General features: G+C 45.1%; 1 protein-coding gene across 1 annotated transcript in view; it reads left to right on the top strand.

Moving 5' to 3' along the window:
* Nucleotides 1-10,090: 10,090 nt before the first annotated feature.
* Nucleotides 10,091-19,810, top strand: part of CHRDL1 (chordin like 1) — a gene marked incomplete at both ends in the record, with an annotated part of 32,687 nt that continues 22,967 nt past the window's right edge. The window contains 3 exons of the mRNA XM_080352592.1: nucleotides 10,091-10,187; nucleotides 12,064-12,176; nucleotides 15,695-15,788. Of these exons, the coding sequence (XP_080208718.1) occupies nucleotides 10,091-10,187; nucleotides 12,064-12,176; nucleotides 15,695-15,788 (304 nt within the window). The remainder of the gene's footprint in view (nucleotides 10,188-12,063; nucleotides 12,177-15,694; nucleotides 15,789-19,810) is intronic.

Raw genomic sequence — 19,810 nt, 5'->3', positions numbered from 1 at the left:
CAGGAACACCCAGATGAGGTTACACAGGAAGGTGTCCAGGCGGGTTGGAATGTCTGCACAGAAGGAGACTCCACAACCCCCCTGGGCAGCCTGGGCCAGGCTCTGACACCCTCACCATGAAGAAGTTTCTTCTCATATTTAAGTGGAACCTCTTGTGTTCCAGTATGAACCCATTGCCCCTTGTCCTACCATTGCTTGTCACCGAGAAGAGCCTGGCTCCATCCTCCTGACACTCACACCTTATATATTTATAACCATGAATGAGTCCCCCCTCAGTGTCCTCTTGTCCAGCTCCAGAGCCCCAGCTCCCTCAGCCTTTCCTCACACGGGAGATGCTCCACTCCCTGCAGCATCTTGGTGGCTGCGCTGGACTCTCTGCAGCAGTTCCCTGTCCTGCTGGAACTGAGGGGCCACAGCTGGACACAAGATTCCAGGTGTGGTCTCCCCAGGGCAGAGCAGAGGGGCAGGAGAACCTCTCTGACCTACTGACCACCCCCTGCTAACCCACCCCAGGTACCATTGGCTTCCTGGCCACAAGGGCCCAGTGCAAGTGCTTCAGTGCAAGTCAACACCTTAGGGTCTGCTCTGAGCAATAGGAAATATTCTTCTCAATGTGAAAGACAGGTCCACAGCCATTAGTTCGTTTTACAGCTGGGCTCAGCTCCAGGCGGGGCTTTGCGCGCTCAGCCCGGCTGGCAGCGCTGGCCCCTGGCAGGCCCCGGCTCCGCTCTGCCACGCGTTTGGCTTTGCTCTCCCTGGAGAAGCCTCATTTGGCCAGTTCAGTTTTACTAATGGGTTTCAAAAGCTCTCTCACACCAGCAAGTTTCGGAGCAAAAGAATTACATAAGAGCCAAGGTGTTCGGTGACATCGTTGCTATTGCCTTTGGCTCACCAAGGCGAGATTAGCAGCGCTAATCGCGGTTTTATGAAAGTGCGTTTGAATTGCAATGGGAGCCTCGTTGGGTCTGCCCTGGCTCGTGTCACGCCGCGGAGGACAGGACCGACGGGGTGAAGAAACGCCTCGGCAAGTGCATCTTTATCACGGCGTGACCGACCCGCACGACTTGTTGCTGCCTTTCTCATCCAGAGCTTTATCCTCAGCAAGTGCAAATCACTGTGATTGTTTCAGGCTCCTGCAGAGTTCTAGCAAGTGGGATTCTAGTCAACAATTCCAATGACAGGGAGGATTGTCTGTTGTTTTTATGTGAACTATTCCACCTTTTGCTGTTTTCAAGAATGTGTGGTACTGGAAAACAAATGAAGGTGAAGCTCCCCCCAGACCTCTGAAAGAATCACTTGTAAGGATTGTTGGATGCTGCTTTTCACTTGCTGAAGATAGTAACTGAGATGCTGTTGCATCCTCTGTAGCATCACACTTTGGTAGAAGCAGTAACTGTATGTTGTGCAGGATTCCTGCCCACAAAATTCTGCCCATACAAGAGTTAGAGATGAGAGTTTGGACTGATGATTTGGACTTGATATCTCAAGAAAAAGAATGCTTCTTTCAGTCTTCTCAAATATGAGGCATCAGCTAGGGATTTAGAGAACTATTTCCAACCATTTCATTGATATTATGTCTCCAACACACATTACATTTCAACACAAGATTAAATAATGCAAAAGAAATTCATTACTACTATTAATCATGGAAAAAGACAAAAAAACAAATTTAGCATGTCTGAATATTTTTTTTAAGGTAAATGAGATGGATTAACATACAAAGGGGATAAATTAGAAATCAGTGGTTTCTGTCGAAGCTTACAGTGCATCACTGACAGTAAGATGTACCTGGTCAAGAATTTCCTAACTGGAAATTCAACTCTCTGGATAAGAAGGTACAAGGAAAGATAGGACAGACAGGAAAACGTTCTGGGAATATCACAATGATCAGCCCTTTCCCAGTTTCTTTGTAGTTTGTGTAGATTCCTTGGGCTCTTTCAGAAGTTTGAGTAATAACTGACTCTACATATCTTGATGATGACACTTCACTGCTGTTTAACTCTCAGTAAACCCCTGAGCCCTAGTGTTTGGACACATGGTGATGAAGCTCACAGAGCTCATGAATATACCAAAAATATCTGCGTTCCTAAAAATGATCTTGCAGACTTTGTTTGATGTGACGAGTACAAGAGAGAATTATAGGATCATAAGTACAGCTGCACACACACTGCGGTGGTGATAGGTATTTTATAAATATCCAGAATGGATTGGATTTAGATTAGATTAGATTAGATTAGATTAGATTCAGAACAGCTGCAGATGAGCACTTTGAAATCAATGCAAAATTCACGAGCGCCTCACCTTTGAGTGCATGTACATCTATTCTATACCTATACATTGATATTCTTGACATCGCACCTAGCAAAGCATCATCTGCTCTAGGATGGAATGAAAAATGGTGTGGTGCCCTTCTCCTGCATTTGCATGTTCACTCCTGGCAGCTTGTGTAACTCTCTTCTTACCTGTGTATTAGGAAGTGACATTTAGCAACACATATTTTACTTGCGTTTTCTGAACAATGACAGATTTTCAGCAGAATGCATTGAAATATCAGATTCATTCTATCCATCTGCCTCACTGCTAAATAAGTCAATTAATTTGTAGTGCTAGAGGACCGAAAGCCCACTGCGGATGAAGTCAGTGCTGCAGAATGAAGAGGAGGGTGGAGAATGCTCATGACCATCCTATGCCATAATCACAAAATCACGCACATCTGAAGGCCTTTTTGTTCCACAGTGTATGCGAAGGCTGCTTGATGAACATCCAGCCTGTATTCCCAGTCTGACAGCTGGAGGGCTGATCCAAACCACAAGAAGTAATTCAGAGATTTTTATAAAATCCTGGGAATAATATTTAGCATCTTAAGATACATTTTCCAAAGGGCTCTGCTGAATTTATAGGAATGAAACAAACAAACCCATTCTTTAGTTGAAGAACTCCCTTTCGTAGTTTTTCAGAAGTGAAAATTTGACCATAGATTATTGTTTTCTTGAAATCAAAGGAAAAAATAAGACAGGGAGGTAAATGAAAGTTGTGTCATGTGTTCTAACATCTTTTAAGGCTCAACATCTGCTCCAATTAAGAAAACTCCACATGGTGTATAAACCTGTTAGCACTGGCACAGATCTTTTATCCTGTTTTTTTTCCCTTGCAAGAACTGAGAAATAATAGGATAGCCACGCACTGCCCAGCCACTGTGAGGCACAGCAAAGCGATGGACTTCTGCGGTGTCACAGTTTATTGTCCTAAGTTCCATTGTCTTTAATGGGAATGGCATGGATAAGCCTGTGCTCTTAAAAACTTGGGGCATCCTTGAACCTCTAATGCCAGCTACTGGGAGCAATTCTTTCCTTCCAGAGAGCAGCAAGCAGAGCATGTTCGAGCAGTGAGTTCTGCTCGGCAGCACGACGGGAAACAACTACGTACTCGATGCTTCTCTGGGGCTCTGTGTGTCACACGTGGGCAGCAGCCCCGAACGCCACAAACTGGAACAGCAAGAGGTCAGGCAAGACACAAAGAGCACTGGCTTTAACTTGGGCTGGCTCCGCAGTGGTACTTAGGCGGGGTTGGGAAACCAGAAGCAGCTCAGGCGTGGGCGCAGCACTAGTGGGACACAAGGGCACTGGCAAAGGCCTGGAGCACAAGTGTGATGGAGCGGCTGAGGGACCGGGGGGTTCAGCTGGAGACAGGAGCTGAGGGGAGACCTTCTGATCTCTGAACTGCCTGAAGGAGGTTGGAGCATGGAGGGTGTTGGGCTCTTCTCCCAAGTAACAAGTGACAGGACAAGAGGAAACGGCCTCAAGTTGCACCAGGGGAGGTTTAGATTGGATATTAGGAAAAAATTCTTCCCGGAAAGGGTTGTCAGGCATTGGAACAGGCTGCCCAGGGCAGTGCTGGAGTCACCATCCCGGGAGGGGTTTAAAAGGCATTTAGATGAGGTTCTTAGGGACACGGTTTAGTGCTAGAGTTGGGTTAAGTTACAGTTGGACTCGATGATCCTGAGGATCTCTTCCAGCTGAAATGTTTCTATGATTCTATAAGCTCAGCAAGGGTCACTCACCAAGAGGCCACCTGTGAACATGTCACTCATGCACAATGTCCAGCGTGTGTCACATCATCCCGTGACCTAACAACCATAACACTTGCTGTGACACCGTGCCACATGTATTATGTATGACAAGAAACAGGACGTACATGACGGAGAAAGAAGCAGACCCTGACAACCGTGAACTACATGAGTGACATCCCAGCAACTGACGCACAGCACAGCCTGAGCAGCAGGATCAGGACTAGGAGCAAGACTAAGGCATCCTGCCCTTGGAAGTCTGGGTTTCCACCATGCTGGGGGAAAAAAAGCCCTCAAACCCCCTCATTTGAGAGAAAGGCTCTTTCAGCCCATTCTCTGCAATCTAAATCTGCCAAAGAGTGGGAAAGGGCTCCATTTTGTGCATTTCTATTTTCAGCAAAGGTCTTACACCTGAACTGGTATCTCCAGAGACTGTCTGACACTGTCATCTTCTGAAACAGCCTCACAGAATGCAGTGGAAACTGCTGGCATCTATAGCAACTTCCCCAAGGCGCTCTTCAGGCCAAATAAGGAATTTATTTTCAAAGAATCTCTCTGCAAAAGAATTCAGGTCACAGAGTCTATAGAAAATATTTGATTTCTCATTACTACCACACTGACGACGTGTAACGAGTACCGCACTGATTACCGGTGTCTCTCCCTGCACACACTGGACTTTCTCAGCACACAGAAGGAGACGCGTGTGGTGAATGCTGTTAGGGGGGGTTGACAGGGTGGGGAGCTGTGTTGGCTGGTGGTTTCAGAGGATATCTACACAGTAAAACTGCCCAGCCAAAGCTGCACCCACCAAATCACGTAGGTGCTGTAAAATCAAACTCTCAAGCCAGCCTACAAGGACCTATGGATTCTTGCTCAAAATATTTGCAGCCTCTTTGCTTTTCTAACAGAATTACTAATTGTGCATTTGGTTTTGAGTAGCACTGAATCGAACAGATACATTTCCCAGGATGCTTAAAGTCTTCTGGAAGTGACACCATACGTATGTTCGCTTTGGCGACTTGTATGTAAAGAGAATGCAGCTTCTAATCAATGACATCAACAACAGAACAAAAACCGGGTAGAGACCCAGCATGGAGAATCCAGCCTTCATTTGGCTGCAGTAACACAGTAACACCCTACTGGGGTTTGGACAGCCCACGAGATGCCCCTTTTCTATAAAGAAATGTCATTTTAAAGATGTTACTAATGGCATTTTAATATCTCATTAACTCCTCTGAAATCCGGTGCGGTATCATTTTAGCTCTAACACTGTAGGGAATGGATTGATTTTGATTTGAAAGAAAAACTTGTACATGCAGAGTAACCAGGACAACTTCAGCCTCCCGTAAGGACAGCAGGACAAAAGTGCAGAGCTTCTTGTAATTGCTGCACTAATTTCAAGAAACATCCCTGATGATGCAGTCTAGTTTAAATTTAGAGCTTTCAAGGGATGTACAAGACCTACGATATCTTGCTGGACTCCTTCAAGTTCAAATTACCATCATATATCTGATTCAGAGTTACCATTTGTTTTGCCCATCCCTATTTCACACAGTGGCTCTTGCAAAACGATCAGCCTGAAGCAGGAACCACCACATTCAGGACAAAGAGCTTTAAATGATGATTTTTCCTTAAGAACATGGTTACTGCCTGTGCATAGCGAGGCAAAGAGCGGAGGAGTGACAAAGAAGTGGGCACGGAGCAGCGTTTTCAAAACGCTTCGCTTCAGAATGCAGTTTCATTCTTCCTTTTTTAATATTAAGAGTTATAAAGTCACATTTTACTAACACACAGCCCTGGTTACTCACGAAGCAAACCCCTCAGTAAGTAAGCTATTCTTTCCTCATGCTAATATAAGCTTTCTCCATACACTGTATTTTCAGTATTTCATCCCGCTGAATTACAATGGAAGAAATGAAAGTTCTACTCAGTTTTCAGCCTGGGAGGCGTATGACCCCCAAGCAGTGCTCCCCAAACACCCTGGTCCCAAACTAGGGGAAATAGGTTATAATTTGTTTCTCCACATGATCTCTTTTCATACCTCACCCTTTTTCTCAGATCATTTGTCAAGGGTTCACTGATCTCTTCTTATTAGTTACAGGGGCTACAACAAGACAGAAAAAGAATGTTTGACCAAGCATATAATGTCATGAGTCATCGGTTTAATTTAGTTCCACCAGAATTTCAATGTGACCTTGAAACCTTCTAACACAATAAATCAGAGCAGAGGGTATCAGCAGAGGGTGTCTGACAAATCCCAGCGGACGCCAACTCCGCCGGGGCTGCTCGGAGGGCACCCCGCGTGTGAAAACCCATTAAAGAGCCATCTCGGGAGAGTCCCCCCTCTGAGCAAACCACCCGGGGCTCCGTTACCGAGGGGGGAACGGGCAGCTCTGTTGAAAGGAACCGGCGCAACGCCCGCCCGGTGCGGGTCCTGCGGGACCGCAGGTGGTTCCCCCACGGCGGGAGGGGAGGCCGGAGAGCGAGCACCGACCCCCCGGCCCCCCCGGCCCCCAGAGCGGAGCAAACTCCACCCCGGGCCGTGTCAGTCACGCTGCTGTGCCGGGCGGCGGGAGCGGGGCGCGGAGAGGAGAGAAGAGGAGGGGGCCGGGGCGGAGGCGACTCCTCCTCCCGCCGCCGCTCCAGTGCCGCGGGGCTGCGGGTCAGGACCCGCCGCCGAGCATCCTCCGGCCGCGGGGCCTCGCTGCGCTCCCCGCCGGGGCAGGAGGCGGCGGCAGGTGTCCCAAGCCGGGCAGCCCGGGACTTTCCGGAGCGCCCGCCCCGCAGCGTCCCGGAGGGTTTAGCGGATTTCTCTCTCCCCGCTCCCGTCCATCAGTCGGGGGCTGCCGCAGAATTCGTCGGTTCCCTGCTTGCCCCCTCGCCGCCGCCACAGCGGGAGCGAAGGGGAGACCTAAAAACCCGGGCGAGTCGCGGGAGAAGATTATGGCAACGTGAGTGGGAAGCGGAGCCGCCTGGCCGGAGCCCGCCCGTACCCCGGCGGAGCGGAGAGCGCGGAGCCGCGGCTCATCCCGCCGAAGCCGCTCTCCGCAGGCAGCGCGCAGGGCCCGCGGCGGAGCGGCCTCCAGCCCTGCCCCAGGTGGGTGAGCTTTTCTTCCCTAGGCAAGACCCGGGGAAGGCGCAGTCCCGCTGTCGGAGCCGCGGGCACTGCCCCGCCGACCGGGGTCGCCGCACGGGCAGCCGGGTGGGGGTACCCGCCGCCTTCCGTACTTTCCGTCCGGCCGCTGTCGCCCAGCCCGCGGCAGGACCGGCCCCTGCCGCCCCCCCGGAGGCACCGCCGGCACCTGGCCGGGCCCCGCCGTGCGCCCCGCGGCTGCGCTCCCGGGAGCCCGGGCAAGCGGCGCGGCGCGCTGCGGGACCCGCCGACGGCACCGCCGCACCTCAGCCTCCCCTGGGACGGCGCCCGAGGGACGGCGGTTCTGCCGAAGCGGTGAGAAGCAGGAGCCTCTGGGCACGGCTCACTGGGAGACGCGCCTGCTTCACAACAACCCCTCGACGGTAAAAGCGCAGCTTTGCGGGAATGGAAGCCGCGGGGAAAGCCCGTCCGGGCTGCGCGGGCCGGTCCCCGGTTCCCCCCATCGCCAGCGGCGGGGAGAACCCCCCGCTTTCCAGCGCTCCCAGCCAGGCTGTGTCCTGCTTTTTATTTATGTATATATTTTTTGGCCGGACTCTGCCACTTGTAGTTACTAAACCGGGCTCCTTGGAGGGCGAGGGGTTGAAAACAGACCCCCACGCCTTATTTCTGTGAGTAATTCATATAAGAAGTGCATCACTTTCATTGTTTCTACTAAGCAGAACACACACCAATAATTAACAGGTTAATCCTAACTGAGATTATTTAAATCCAGGAATATTTTTAGGACATTGCCCTTTGGGGAAATAAAGGGAGTGTGCTAACAGTGAAAAGTATGTGTTTATATTTGGAGTAACAACAATACAGAAATGAAAGAGAATTAAGAAAGACATCAAAAGTCCCCATCCCGTGTCTGTTGTTAACTCCTCCATTTCACGGTACTGTGCAGCATTTCTGAGCGCAAGCACTCCCAAGTTTTAAAGTGTTCTTCCTTTTGAAGAGCAGACATGTAAAATGGATGGATTTCTGAGCCGCTCTGTTTGAACTAACCGATCTAGTGAACAGGTAGAGTGCTGCACAAAGGATAATTGTGCTCCATTTATAAATACTGTTTGCCTAAGCAACCCACAAGAAAGCCAAAATATTTAAACATTCCCATTCTGCTAGTCCCCGTGATGTGCTGCTGTTGTTCTCAATGCATGCGTGATGTCCTGGGACTAAATTATGAAGTTTTAATTTTAAACAAGCTTTTAAAAGATTCTTTGGCTTAAAAATGTCTTATGTGATTTGAACATGTTAAAAAAAAAATACTTAAATCTTCTCTTCTGAAATTGGAATATTATTCTCAGCTTCCAAAACAAATGGAAAGTTATATCTTGTTACTACGTAGGGAGAATGCTTTTAAAATAATGTTGTTTTTTGGAATGTTTTCAGCTGCAATTTGCATTCTTTTGAATGAGCTTACTCGGTGTAGACATAGTGGTTACATAGATTGGTTGAGTTAAGGAAGATGTCCGTGTTGGTTGTGGTTTGGGAATGCAGAGCAGAGAACCCTTAAACAGTAAAGGCAATAAAAACACTCTGATAAATCACATCACCTGCCCTTTGTTACAGTATCCTCCACCTCAACAGATTTCCTTTTTAAGTGCTTGATAACTTATTGTTTAGTTCATTTATCTAAGTCATCCACCACTTGATTTTGAATATACATCTATACGTTATTATTTCTGCTTTGGTTATCTGTGAGTCGGGACGTATTCATGTGCAGTTCTGCTATTTACATGAAATCTGAAGAGGTAAAATTAGTTTACAAAGCAGATGGTTTATTTTTCCAATAGTGATTTTCTTTTTCGAACTTCACTGTGAATCCACATCAGGACTCTTAAAATCAAACCCAAATCTTTCCAGCACTATCTATTATGGACACATGTACTCTGGGAAGATAATATTTTTGCAATGAACTCTGATAAACAGTAAAGCATCAACATGTTTCTGAATTTAGAATCTTAGGTTGGCTATCAAAAATAAATAAATTCTACTCTAGTTAATTATTATTTTCTCCCTTTTTCATTATTAAAAAAAAAAAATCACCTTTTAGAAGGCAGGAGAAGATAATTGCGTATGCAGCAAATACGATACCACCTCTGCCCCACAGAGAGATCAAACCTTAGGCATGATTTTGACATGAAAGATGTAGCAGAATGAAGATGACATGTCATTCCCCCATTCTGCTCTCAGCTATCCAGGCAACGGAAGGGTTAACTCCAGGAAAATGAATTATACACAATCCCTGAACAATGGTGGTTGGGAGAGGGGAGGAGGGAATGGGGCTGGAAGCCTCTGAGATGCAGGGAGGGAAACTCCCATCACGGCAGCCGCTGCCATCGATGGGGCCGATATACCACGTGTACTTACACCACGTGTACTTACACCACGTGTACATACACCACGTGTACATACACCACGCGTACCCAAGGTTCATTTGATGATGAAAGGAACACATTACAAGCGACACCTGTGCTTCCTAAGTTACATCCAAGCTGCTGCTCTGCAAGAACATCTCCCAAACTAGTTTCCTGTGATAAAAGAACTTCAAGAATTTAGATTGCTTACTTACTGGCTTTCTCAGCTTTGGAATAAAATGAGGACTTTATTAGAAGCAATAACTGGTTTTCAGCTCTAATGAGTGGCAATGTGCCCCCTTTTCCAAAAATTAAATGATCTGAAGCCAAAGCTCTTTCTGTGAAAGGAAGATCCATCATATAGATGGAGTTTTTGGTTCTGGCAGTTGAAGATTTCTATGTGTTGGATGAAATCATGTCAGATAATTTAAGTATCTGCCAGGATTTCAGTTTAATTCATGTAATCTTTTCTTCTCAACAGCTCAGCGTTCTGGACTTTGGAGACTCGCTGCTTTCCTTTTGTCGATAAAGATGAGAAAAAAGTGGATATTGGAGGATTTTCACTTTATCTTTTGTGGTGTGCTCTGTCTCCTTTTAATAGATGGAAGTAAACTTGAACAAGTAAAACGTAAGTAGACTTCAAACAAAGCTGTCACATTCACCCAAATTTGACATTTTCCTTCTATTTGACAGATGTGGTTCAGCAAAGAGCTTCAAACAAGAGTGTCCTGAACTGCGGGACTGCGTTCAAAACCTAAAATTCTTCCTCCTTCTAATCTTACATTTAGTAGAATCAGGTCACATGCATGTTTGGGGCACATTTTCCTAAAGCTGCACAGGTTTCATTGCATCACAGAGAACATAACACATCAATTGGCGAATCTGTTTTATTTCAAATACCCTGAATCGCGAGAGCGCTTAATTCCATTTTAGTGACCTCTGTAAACATCTGACAGATTATCTGGATTTTGTCCCGTGTGTAAGACTATTGTGCTGAAGTTTTCAGCGAGTGTAAAGCTCGTCCAAAACTCCTCTGGTGTGTTCCAAAAACAACCTCATATGAACTATATTAGATACATCCTTTGAGAAAATTAAGAGTCTAAGCACTGTCAAAAACTTGATGAGAAGGACTGAAAAGAATACAAACAGAACAAAGGGGATATTTCTACAAAGCCTGTCATCTGCGGGAGGTGTTAACACATTGCAGAAATCATGGCAAGCAGGGAGGGCTACCCAAATAAGCCCAGGAGTTAGTGACTACTCAGCCTTATTCCTGCTCTTTGGAGTGCTCTCCCACCTGCACAGGCTTTGGCCGCCTTCTTCAAAAAGACATCGTGTGCCCTTGAGGAGCAGTTTAAATTGGCAGCAGCGGTATCAGCAGCTTCTGCTTCTAAGGCAGTAGCTTAAAAAAAAAAAGAGATCCAAAAAGGCCACTTTTTCTGCTGAACTTGGAAGAAAACGATGTGCGGGTATCCCTGTTACCCCTGTTCGGATCCTGCATTTCGTTTGCCATGCTTTTGTGTGACGTGAGCGCACATCACTTCCCAGTCGCTACTAACAATCCCGGCCTCTTGCTACCTCCTGTTAGCCCAGGAAATGTGAAGAAATGCCTCTTGCTTGCATTATCGCTTGGAAGACAGGTATTTTGTCTTACGCCCTGAAGTATCATCTACACTGAGGGTGAATTATGCGGAATTTGGATGTCATGAAGATAACAGAAAGGGTTTTGCTCATGGGAACACATGAGAAACACCCTTTTATTAAAGATATTTGAGTTTTCAATGTGAAACCATAATGTGACAGGGAGAGATAGGGCAGTAGTGTCTGACAGGTAGGCACATATCTGTAAAACTTCATCTAGAAGATCAGATGTGCTTAATGAACAGCAAGATATTAAAATATTGTGAATGCTGATACATAGGTAAGTAAGTCAGCACAAACTGTTCTGACATACTAGGACAAACTTACTTTTATTAGGTTGTTAAAATAGGGAGATACTGGACCTGCAGTCTAAATAAAGTGCATTTGTCTTCCTTCTGCAGTCTCCTTGCTCAAAATCTCTCTGGTGTACAACCTCAGATTCTCCTCATTTGAGCCAATTGCTTCAGTTTTGCAGTGGTTTTGTTTCCTATAAAGCAGTCTGAGTAATCAAGCACTTTAATTTTGTTACCTAGCAGGACATTAGCCTGTGTTTTCGCAGGTGAAAGGATAAACTTGCCCTGTATGAAAGCCGTTTTGTCAGCTATTTCATGAGCTTCAATTTGGGAAGATGGGAGGTCATGTCATTTACTTTGGTTTGGGAGGTCAGAAACAATAGCACATGAAATTAAGGGCATTTCTGTTCCGTGATTCTCCAGGGAAAGAAAAAATAGTAATTCTTTACTAAATTCTATGTATCATCCACAAACGTGGTCTACAGACAACACTGCACACCTAAAACCACTCTGTAAGTATGGAACGGGAACATTCACTCACAGCTCTTTCAATTCTTTACTGTTTTACAGATTCAGATACATACTGTGTGTTTCAAGACAAGAAGTATCGTGTAGGAGAAAGATGGCATCCTTATCTAGAACCCTACGGCCTCGTTTACTGCGTTAATTGTCTTTGCTCAGAGGTAGGACTGCTGAGTTATTGATCGTACTACAACTACTTGCTTAATTGACTAGAATCCTTTATGTTGTACCTACGGTTTGACAAAGCCCAAACGGGTTTTCACTAGTGGGTCCTGATCATGCTGCAGGAAACAGAGGCAGGTGATGCTGGTGAAAGGAAAATGTGAACAGAGAAGGCCAATACTAGCAAAATATACTTGCATACTTGCATTTCCACAGCCAAAGCATCTGCTGCCCTAAAGTGCTGAAGGAACACGCTTGGATATCCCCCTTTGTAAAAATCTGTGAAAGAAGAGTGAGGTGATGAAAAGTGAGAACAGGGTGTGGGGAGCAGAGGGAGTTGGGTGGGATGTGAACAGACACGTCCTCGGCTACTGTCAGTTGGTGCCTGCTATGAAGAGACAGCGGTCATAGATCCCCTCAGTATGTCACATACAGCTGAGGGGGGACAGGAAAATGAGGGCAGAATATGTCCCTTGGAGTACTTTCAAATAGCTAAACAATACGGGATCTTAATCATTAACACATGAGACACTCCAGATGCTGAGTTTTGCCTGCTGGTTTTAATGCAGAATAAAGTTTTCTTGGCTATTTCCCCCCCTGCACGTGTAAAATATTGTGCCCCTGTGCAGCATTTGCTCTGAGGGATCTGCTACGACAACCGAGCGCAGAGATGCACAACCAGTAGTTCCACAAGCTTGGCTGCATCTCAGGTCTGTGCGGCAGAACACATCTGTATGACAGAACACATCTGTACGACGACAAGCAACGTCGTAGGAAGAAAAGGAAAAATCTGTGGTTACAGCAAAAAGGAGTTTCCACTCAGTTCGGTTGATCTATATGCAAAGTCTGTGTGTGGTAAAATACCCATTAAATTGCTGCAAGGCTGTGACTTGGGTGGGGATGCAATGCACTGGAAACCCTGGAGATCTGCATACAGATTATTGCTCAGTGATTTTTAGGAAGATGTTAGACAGTCTGAGGGATGGGAAAGTGCATGGTATGCTCCTCTAGAGAACAGCGGTGATCCAGGCATACCCCCGCACTGCAGGGCTCCAACAAATGGCCTATATTGTATTTCTTTCCTTCACACATGGGCATGGAAGAGCAGAGCGGCAGTTCAGGGCAACGAGGTTAGCGAAGAAGGAACCTGCTGATGGTAATTATCAGTACATGTGGCTCAGATGTGGTTCTGGACTCTCATTTCTTTGTTTGCTCTGGTTTACCTTTGTTGTACCGTGAGGGTGCAAAATGTAACTTGGGGTTATTACAGCAGGGAGGATGCTGAGGGATCTCTGCGATGTGACTCTTGTTGCCAGGAAGGAAGACCCCAAATAACAACTGCAGCATCCAGCCATTCATTCCAGTTTTGTCCTGGCCAAGAGAAATGCCCTCACAACACTGCCCTACAGGAGAAGCTCCAGATCATTAGGCAACTCTCAATAATTTATAATTTCAACAAAATTAAGACTGGATGACACATTATAAAACATGCCATGACAAAGCACACAAGCACAGCCCTTAAACCAAATATTACAGCATAAAAAATGAAACTTGTTATGTGCCACAGAGAAGATGTGTAATGCATCTGTGATTCCCTGGCACTAAATCAGTCAGACAAAGGATATGTACAGAGGCCGAAGCAGCAAACTGCTCCCTCACGCTGCAGAGAGAAGCAAAAAAAGCCCCAGGGTTCTTCATCACCAGTGTGACCAGAACTTTTTGCTGGCCTCACACATCACGATCTGTACGATCCTGCACAAAGCAAGTGGTACCAGCTGGGCAGCAGACTGAGAGCTCTGCCCCATCGCCAAAGAACAGTCTGTCTGTCCACTTCTCCAGCACAGACACTTGTCGTGTTTAAGAACAAGGAGAGGCAAATTAACTAACTAACCAGAGGCCAAATGATTCAGCCTGGAAATAAAACAAACAAACAGCATTGCTGGCTTTGTGTGTATGTAGTATTGTATTTTTACAAGTTATAATTTACATACTTAAACCAGAAAAAAACATAATTCAGAGCTCTCACCCTGTTCCCTGTTTCTTTTACAACCCCCCACTCAATATACAGTGGAGACAATTTACCTACTGTCAAGTAAATTGGAGCACTCACAGTTTGTCAGACCATTATTTTGCTCTTTAAAATACAGCAGCTTTTTGCTTGTGTTCATAGTCAAATCTGCAGACTGCAGGGGCTGAAATGAATGCTCTCCAGGCTTCGCACTGATAACACAGCTTGGGAGGAGAGACGCATCGTTATTCTTTGGGTATCCGGTGTAGAAATGCTATAATAACCATGGCCCTGACTCACAGAGGCCTAGTCCTGCTCTAGTCTCCCAAATATCACTGTGAATCTCAGCGTAAGCTCAGCCTTAACAAGCACAAGCTCAGTTAGAACAGCTCTGTCGTGCAAAGAGTAGAGTGCTGCAGGCAGCGCTCAGAGTCCCCATCCTGCACAGAGGCTACAGCCTGAAGTTTACTCCTCCTCTATAAAATCAGTATATTTAATTTCAGTCATCATTGGAAACAGATGGTGATATCATTTTTAGTGTCTCTCTCCAAAGCAGATGCGCAAATGTAGTTCGTGGGTAGTAATGATCTAACAGTGTGATTCCAGCTCGCGGTCTGCAGATACTTAGCAGTCAATGGATTATTTGGAAAGAGATGGCTAGAAAAACCCATCCATGTGCTATCTAAGGAAGTCTGCACCTCCCCTGGAAACATTTCAGTGCTCCAGAAGGCATATGAAAATGAAGTGGGTTTATTCCTGACACCACCAAAAACTACAGTCGTAGCATAGTATCAGTGTTCATGCTGAAAGATCTTTCTTGCTATAAACATGAGCAACTCAGAGCTAAATGAGGAGGATGAATTATAGATGGGAAATGGGAATTTGAAATGGATAGTCTGTGCTGGTTACAGACACTGGAGAATGAAAATTCCCTGTGTTTTAATTACAAATCAAACTTTGATGTGGTCAAATAGAATATTATGTTAATGACATGAATAATGAACACTATTCCCAAGACTTGCTCATATTTCTTAGAAAAAAAAGCCTACTTACCAGCTAGTGGTTTTTGTCTATTGGGGAACCCATAAAATGAAAACAAAAGACTCTCCACAGTTTTCAGGAACAATTACAGACGCTATTGTCTCTTGTGGTCTTGAACTAACCCTCAGTAGGGGATATCTCAGAGACCTACCATTCATTATCTGTGTCTTAGTTTTGGAAATGCAATTCCGAAGCATAATCTGCTCAAAAGGAAAACACAAATGAAGATTGTTGCTATCCATTTTTAGACACTTCTTCTGATTTTAAGGTTTGTATGGATTTCTGCTACATTCCGAGCAGCATAAATTCAGAGGGGGTGCAAGCAGTGTGGGCTTATCCTGGTGTGAGTGAAATCAGGATGTTGTAAAAAGGCTTTTGTTTTTAAAACGTCTAGGTGCAGAACAGAGAATCTGGATATCAGTAAGACAGTCCGTTTCATTAAAGTATTGTATTATGTTCCACCTGCAGAATGGAAATGTACTTTGCAGCAGAATAAGATGCCCAAGTCTACACTGCCCTTCCCCGGTGCACGTACCACAGCTGTGCTGCCCACGGTGCCCAGGTAATTCCTGTTAATGACAAGTCTTTTCTGAAATAGTTATTTAATATGATGAGTAACAGCAGAATTAAATGTCCGTGCTGGAAAACTTATGAGAAGTAAAAATCCTTCTATATCCATTTAGGTCATGAAAGGCCTGTCCTTCAGTAAGTTATGGCATTTCTTATGGTAGTTCCTTTGTAGGAAATGGAAAGAATAGATTTAGGAAGGGATCAGGTAAGGTACCAGTCCGGTCCCCTACAATCCAGGCAGGAGGTAGCAGAATTGCCATTGGTGGGGCCTGTGGTCTGTCTGCTCCCCACTCCTTATCTCTGAACAGGATCACAACAAAAACCCTACAGACTTCCTAGGTTCCTGCTTTTGGTGCTTTTCATACGAGCAGGCTAAAATACATGGTTATTTGCAATGGTTCTCTGTTAACAAGCAATTCAAAATCGCTGTGGCAAATGTGCATTTGTGTAGTATCACTGTACAACCAGTCTGGTAACATTTGCCTTTTACATCTCAAATCCAGGCATAGCTTCATAATTAGTAGAGACTGTTGTAAATCATAGAAGCAGTGCTGTAGAAGTTTATGACTATATAAATCCAATTGGATACTGTATAGTAAATTCCTCCAGACTGTACATTTATTATACGCTCATTATTAAGAGCCACTGTATGAAAGAGACTAAGCAGGATCTTTCACAAGGCTGTTACAACATTCCCGACATGGCCTAATGGCTGGTGCGTTTGACTGGAGCTTTTTCCCTAAATGGCTGTCTTAGTGGCACCCCTCATTTCCACGTATAAAAGAGTATTCATGCAGCATCATAGAAAGGGGTTTTATGTGACTTTCTCCAGAGTTTCATTGTCTGAGGAAAACAGCTGTTCCCTGCCCATAACCTGTAAGCAGCGGGCAGCTGGCAGTGATGGAGGGACACGAGGGAACAAGGCAGCTTGCTGTTCAGCTTGGATGTGGTGCCTTCCTGGCACGTACTGGAGAATAAACGGCACCCATCCATCATTTTTTGGTAGGATTCATCTGTCCTGACAATTATATATATCTGTCTGTCAGATGTGTATATTGGTACCTGATCTAGGTATCTAGAAGTCTTGTTTTAATCAGTGATGAGGAAGAAGCATTTCAAGCACATAACTCATCTGATGCCATGATGCCACTCTTCTTGTGTCCTGGGATGAGATTCATCTCATGCAACTTTAGATCTGACACTTTGGCATCCAGTTGATGGTAGAGTTTCACCTGTGACGGTCAAATACATAGGAAAGAAAGTTTGTGGTCTTGATCTGACCAACTAGTACGGTTAGATGCTTGGAACATGAACCCCTTGTCTGTGTTCAGATCAAAAGAAGGATGGGTATGCTGGTGTTTTTCCAGCTAATTTAAACTTCAGTATCTATAGTCTATCTGCTACATATGGTAGGCCATTAAATTACTAGCTGAGCAGCACCTCATTAAAAATGAGAGTCCCACTAAAGGTTTATTCTTTTCCCTAATTGAATTTGTAATTCGGATAGTTCTGCACTAATGTTAGGCAAAAGAAGACCAGGGGTCTCCTGTGATTTCAGGGCTTATTTGCATTCTGCTTTCTGCAGTGATTATGTGTATCATATTTGGTGCTCTATCTTCCATGGTAACGTTCATGCCTGATCTGAATATGAATCTCAAGCATTCCTGCACATCCAGCTTTCCTTTCCTATGTGCCTGGCACACAGGTTTCCCTGGTTATTTTTTAATGGAAGGTGCTAGAGCTCTGGCCATTAGCCATCCATTCGAGTTACTCCCATAAATGCCCATTATATTCTGTCACGTTTGCCCCCAGTTTCTCAAGCCGTGTGTCAGACATGAGTAGCGCCAGTCACAGAGACTCGGGCTCTTCCTCCCGCCGTTCTGCTGGCCTCGTGCACTGGAGCTGCCCACATAACCGCCTCCTTATTTCGTGAAGCAGAGGTCATGCCAGCAGGCAGCAGCTTTCAGTGGAAACTGAACTGCAGAAGTACCTAAAGTGGGGGAGCTGTTGAAGGGATTCCTTTGAGAAAAGTTGGCACTGCTCTCCCCTTGGAACGAGCGCTCCTGCGTCCACAGTGACACTGGCCTTCTGACACAAAGAGATGCAGTGTTTTTATCCCCTCTCCCTGGCACCAGCCATCATGAATCTTAAAGGCTTGTCAGACATACGTTATGAAGCATCTTCTACTTTTCAGCAGTGGTTCAATCCTACCAGCTTCTACCACAGATTCGCTGCTAGCTTGTTTTTTGAAACCTGTTCTTTCTAGCATTGGCAAAATCCAGACCTTGTGGCTTAAACAGAACTAGATATTCCTCCTTTATGCAGCCCTGAAAAGTATTTTACTATCTGAATTAGATACTTAGCATCACACATATGTAACCAAAAATACTAAGTTCACATTCATTGGGACTCTCTTCACCATCCCTGGAGGTGCTTAAAAGACACATAGATGATGTTCTTAGGGACGTGGTTTAGAGATGGACTTGGCAGTGCCACATTAATGGTTGGACTCAATCATCTTAAAGGTCTTTTCCAACCAAAACAATTCGATGGTTCTATTAGCGAGACCCAAAAGGACATCACATGCTTCTGAGCTTGAGCTTCATCCTTTCACCTCAAGGTTCTCCAGGAATCATCAGGGGAGAGATGATTTATAGATTCACAGAGCGAATTCACCATCATTCTTAAGGGTTGGATCTGCTCTTGAGCTCCAGTGGACTTTGGACCTCCTGCCTTCTGTCATGAAAATAAACTTCATATAAAAGTTCTTCAGGCATTTAGCTGCAGCTGTCTCTTATGACACTAGTATGGAACACTTATTGTAGATTGTATCATTCTACATGGAACGGTTGCAAATCAAAGCATTTAGAGTCTAGTTAAAGATCTGAAATTTTTGAGAACTCTCTGGAATTCATAAATCTAAGATGGGAAGTTTACATCACAAGCAAAAATGCACAGTTGCAGGATTTAGAAAGGGTTTCCATATTGCACTTGCTGGTTTGATTTCTCAGCAGATAAGGCTGCACACTGATGTATGAATCAGCCCATCTAGCTCCAGGTTTTTTTAAGCTTGCTGCCCTGACTAAACACACTCGCTTTCAAGAACATTCATGATTAGTAACACATTGAAGTTTAACCTCCTTTGGTACTGTGATTTTTCTGTATCAAATTCAAAAACCACTTTTCGGATGTACTTTTCATTTTTCTTTAGATATTGAAATAACAACAACATGCCAGGTGGTACCTATATACATAGGACTAAACACAAAGATGGATGAGATCAGGTATCTCCCAGCACTGGTCTGAGAACATCACAGAACAATAAATGAGGCTGTGTCTGCACAATAGATTGCAGCATGACTTAGTAATACCTGTATCTTTGAACTAGCTATTTTAGATCCAAGAAGCAGCCTACTTAGGACAGTGCAGAACTCACTGCACCGCAAAACTCACCTTAAGCAGGAAAAACATGCCTGCAATGAGCTCAGCGCTACCTTCTCTCAATTCCTTCCAGGTAACGCGCCGCACTCTGCAGTGTAGACATTCTTGAAGACTCAGCTGTGCAAGGTGTTATGTGCACAGCCTCCTAACCTGGTCTGCATTGTAGATGTAAACTCAGAGGCATGTGCATAACACAATGCATTTTGCACTGAATTAAAACCAAAAACGTCGACCTGGGCAGTTGACTTTCCTCTGCAGAATGCACATGCAAGAAACAATTTGGTGATGAGGTTTTGGGTTCTACCCAGCTCAGGTACCAGAGCTCCTTGGCTCTCAGTTCCAGTCTTCTCACTTTACCTCAGCGCCTGAAGCTCTTGAGACCTTCAGTGTTTGCTGTTGCGCTGCCCACCTCTGCACTTCTCAGATAACGATAAAGAAATCTAAATTAACCTGTGACCCATAATCTCGGCTGTCACAGTATGGGAGACTGCGGAACGGGTTTGCCAACATACACAGCAGCTGATAGTAATAACTGGAGAGCTACTTACTATTATCTGTTGATAAGAGCAGATT

Source organism: Nesoenas mayeri (genome assembly GCF_963082525.1).
Source record: "Nesoenas mayeri genome assembly, chromosome: 13".
Lineage (NCBI taxonomy): Eukaryota > Metazoa > Chordata > Aves > Columbiformes > Columbidae > Nesoenas > Nesoenas mayeri.
Note: the sequence above shows the minus strand (reverse complement) of the source record. Positions and strands in the feature narration are given on the sequence as shown.